This window comes from Octopus bimaculoides, chromosome 6 (genome assembly GCF_001194135.2).
Source record: "Octopus bimaculoides isolate UCB-OBI-ISO-001 chromosome 6, ASM119413v2, whole genome shotgun sequence".
NCBI lineage: Eukaryota > Metazoa > Mollusca > Cephalopoda > Octopoda > Octopodidae > Octopus > Octopus bimaculoides.
Genome location: NC_068986.1, coordinates 42,851,204 through 42,855,031, shown reverse-complemented (window position 1 = coordinate 42,855,031; position 3,828 = coordinate 42,851,204). Strand labels below are relative to the sequence as shown.

At 34.7% G+C, this 3,828-nt stretch overlaps 1 protein-coding gene across 1 annotated transcript in view; it reads right to left on the bottom strand.

The window, feature by feature from the left end:
* LOC106874031 (contactin) overlaps positions 1 to 3,828 on the bottom strand; it is a 164,816-nt gene that overhangs the window by 157,960 nt on the left and 3,028 nt on the right. Inside the window, exon 2 of the mRNA XM_052968460.1 lies at positions 2,893 to 3,000. Coding sequence (XP_052824420.1) covers positions 2,893 to 3,000 — 108 coding nt within the window. The remainder of the gene's footprint in view (positions 1 to 2,892; positions 3,001 to 3,828) is intronic.

Genomic DNA, 3,828 nt, shown 5'->3' with positions numbered 1-3,828 from the left:
ACCTTAACTCTAACCCTATAACTCATAACCATAACCCTAACCCTAACCTCAACTCTAACCCTAAAACCCTAACACCCAAACTAGGGAATAATGATATAATTAAACAGGGAATAACACACTTGACACCGAACAGCAGTAATTGTATTCAGCTGAATAGACGTCAGTGATTGGTTGAAATTACAGAAATACGACAACTTTAACATGAAATAGCTTGCGATGTACAAAATTTTGTTAAGGTTAAGAGAAGAAGTTGTTTTATATGACACATTCTACCAGTGTCCCAAGTTTGAAAGTGTTTCGTTAAGAAAACAAATGTTGCCCGTCAAACCCCAAAGATCCGGGATATTCAGCGTGACACAGTGTGACACAAAGGCTGGCCCTTTGAATTACAGGCACAGCATAAACAGGAAGTAAGAGTGAGAGAAAGTTGTGGTGAAAGAGTACAGCAGAGTTCGCCACCATCCCCTGCCGGAGCCTCGTGGAGCTTTAGGTGTTTTCGCTCAATAAACACAACGCCCGGTCTGGGAATCGAAACCGCAATCCTATGACCGCGAGTCCGCTGCCCTAACTACTGGACCATTGCGCCTCCACGCTATTGATAGGTAGTCGAGCGACAAAGTAAAAGGTATATTCGTTGATGTATTATTATTTGTAAAGGCAGCACTGACTATGCAGACTGATAATTAGACTTTTCTCCTATGTCATTCTCTAATGTATCTAGAACTATGTTATACTACCTTCTTTTTTCTTTTTAAAAAGTTGAAATTTTGCTGCTGTTTCTAGCAGATTGACTTCAAGGCACACTTATTGGGCGTAAAAACTAGATTTATGAATGTCAGTGTAGTAGGTTTCATCAAATATCTTCTTTTATTTATGTGTCTACTTATGTTAAAGAATAACGTAAATTTACTGAAAGCTTTAAATATATGAGAAGTTAGGGAGTCAGGATTTTCATATATTTTCTGAATGTATGTAGCGTCTAACGTAGATTTAAACCAGGGCACAGTTCTCATTGATGTCGATTAAATGATGTTGGAAGAGATTCGTGAATTTATCGCAACTACAGATAAAAAATTTAAATTATTGCCTTACCCCAAATCGGTCTTTGTCGGCAAATCTTTGATAAAAAAAAAAGAGCTATTCAATCATGACCATTTATTCTTCTATTCAAGCATGTAATATATACCACTCCATTTTCCACTGTGTTTTGAAGTTTAAAAAAATACTAAGGTACGATTTAAGGGAGATTTAGCTGCTATTTATGGAAGTCAAAGAGGCTCTCACATGTGCCTTTTTAAAATTATATGGAGTAAAAATAGAAAGATAATGTCCTCATTCTATTCGAAAAGTTACTAACGATGTATTGAATCACAGTTTGGATGCAACCGATTCTATTTCGTAGTTTTGTAAAATATCTGAAATTATTTCTTTCGGCTCTATTCTAAATGTTCATTGCAATGAAATATGTTGATTTTTCAATTACTATACAATCATCATCACTTTCCTAAATATAGCATATTGCATTGTATGCCTCGCTGCCAACATTTTCCTCGCTGTCAATTTTATTTTCCCTTGAGATATGACCTTTTTAAATTAAAAAGAAAGAAATTTGTTTCTCTTTCGCCGTTTGCTTTCCATTCGTCATTTTTTCAATCACTTTACCTGTCACCTCTTTTTCTGTCATATCTAGTTAATAGATTACATACGACATAGCTTGACAGAAATGGGAGAGTGTTCAACAAAATCCTTTACAGTATTTTATCGCGACTCCTTACGTTTTGATTTCGAATCCTATCATGGTCAATTTTGTTTTTATTCTTCTGGGATAGAGAGAATAAACAGCAATCAACTGTAAGGCCAATTTTAGGCCTTACGACCAAGTAGAAACTCAATGTCATCCACATAATCTCCTTTTCAGTAACAGTAAATCGAGTTGTAAATGTTTACTTAAGAAGCAAAGAAATAACCGGCTTCTATTAAACAAACTACTGATGAAATTTCCATTCAAAATATTAAGATATTTAGATTTGTTGCTAAGTGAATTACAAAACTGAAAAACAGAAGCGAAAGAGAAAATTCTCAAATCCTCATTCCATACGGTCATGCATCAAATCAACTCTATTTATAGTATCATTCACATTGTGATCAATCGCTTTTAAAAGAATGTGTTGGAAATTTATAGTCTTCGGTTTGAATAAAAATCTGTTTCCTTTGCTAAATAATGATTTGTAACTAGAAACATAATAATTTAAGTAACTTTTTAAAATATGAATATAGCTATGAGAGTATTGATATTGATGTCCCAGGTGGAAGAATCAGTGGTGTTTAATATTGTAGCTATAAAGTAAAATGAATATTCGAAAAAGAACGTAGTTAGAATGACAGTTTTAAGAAAAATTGATATTTAGATTATAAATACGAAATTGTTTCATCAATAAAGAAATAATTCGAAAATAAATGCAAAATAATTTCGAAAGCGTAAGAATAAAATATTAACGCTGAAGTTGTTTGTTTGTCATATTTTTGAAGAGAGTTCTAATTTGATTATTTCATAATTTGGTCGGATTAAGGGTCATACGGTGTTCAATTCACTCAATAAACTGCATCACGTACTTTATTTGCTTACTGGAGTTTTCCTTAGCTACTGTTAACAAATTAGGATGTAATTAAGTAAAAAAAAACAACAAAAAATAATAATTTTCTGGAATGTCTTAATACATGGCTCCAAAAATGTCCAATAATGCGTTACTAGCCAATATTTTGATCATTGTATGGTTTTAAGACTGTCTGTGGAGATTGACACTGATACACATTTCGATGCACAACGAGTTAAGGATTCTTATAATAACTTTCACGCGAGAATTCCACTCTAAAATTGCATAAAGAACTTACTGAAATCCCTGGCTCGTTGTTTAATCCGGTATATCTCCGATTTTGGAATTTTACAAATATATGAATGAGGTGTGAATTCTGTTGTAAGACTCCATCCAAATGATGATCCTGGAAAAGAAATGTAATTAAATTTATATGACTAATTTTCAATTTTATATCTGTCTGTCTTTCTCTATCTATCTATCTATCCCTCTATCTATCTACCTATCTATCTTTCTTCTTTCCCATCTCCCCCTCTCGCTCTGCTTCCTTCTGTTGTCCTGGCTTCTACTTCACTGCTATACACATCTCTCTCTTCCTTCTTGTTCCACTTCCTTCCTCTATCATCCTCTCTGCTCACGTGTGACCTGTGGTCAACTCTCTTTTCACTCCAGCCACTATGAAGGCGAGACGAACTGTTAGCGTTCAACATCAGATTCGCGTTTGGCCGTACGGCTTTTCAATGTTGTTTTCACAGTCCATTTTTTCCTGTCTTGATTTGTGTTTGCCACCTTGGAATCCTCTGTTTAGTGGGTCGATCCACTACTCAGGAAGAGACTATTCTAGAGTACGTTCTGCCTTATCAAGCGATATTTTATGGCGAATGCTGGACAGAGAGGTCTCACAAGAGAGCTAGGAAGAAGGGGAGATAAAGTATTGGTGATCCCAAAAAGAAGGTGCTCGTGCTTGTATATAAGAAAGCATGTATGTGCGTGGGAAGCTGTCTGGTGACGTTGACGTGTGCGTGTGTGCATGTGTAGGTTTGTGGATGATGGTGTGGGGCTGGTAATTGGTCTGTACAGTGAAACTATACTCTCACATATATACAGGCATACATACATATATAAATACATACATGCATATATATATATATATATATATATATATAAGGATAAGATCGATATTTAAAATATTGATCTTATCAAGTGGTCAACATGGGAATAAAAACCATCAAAG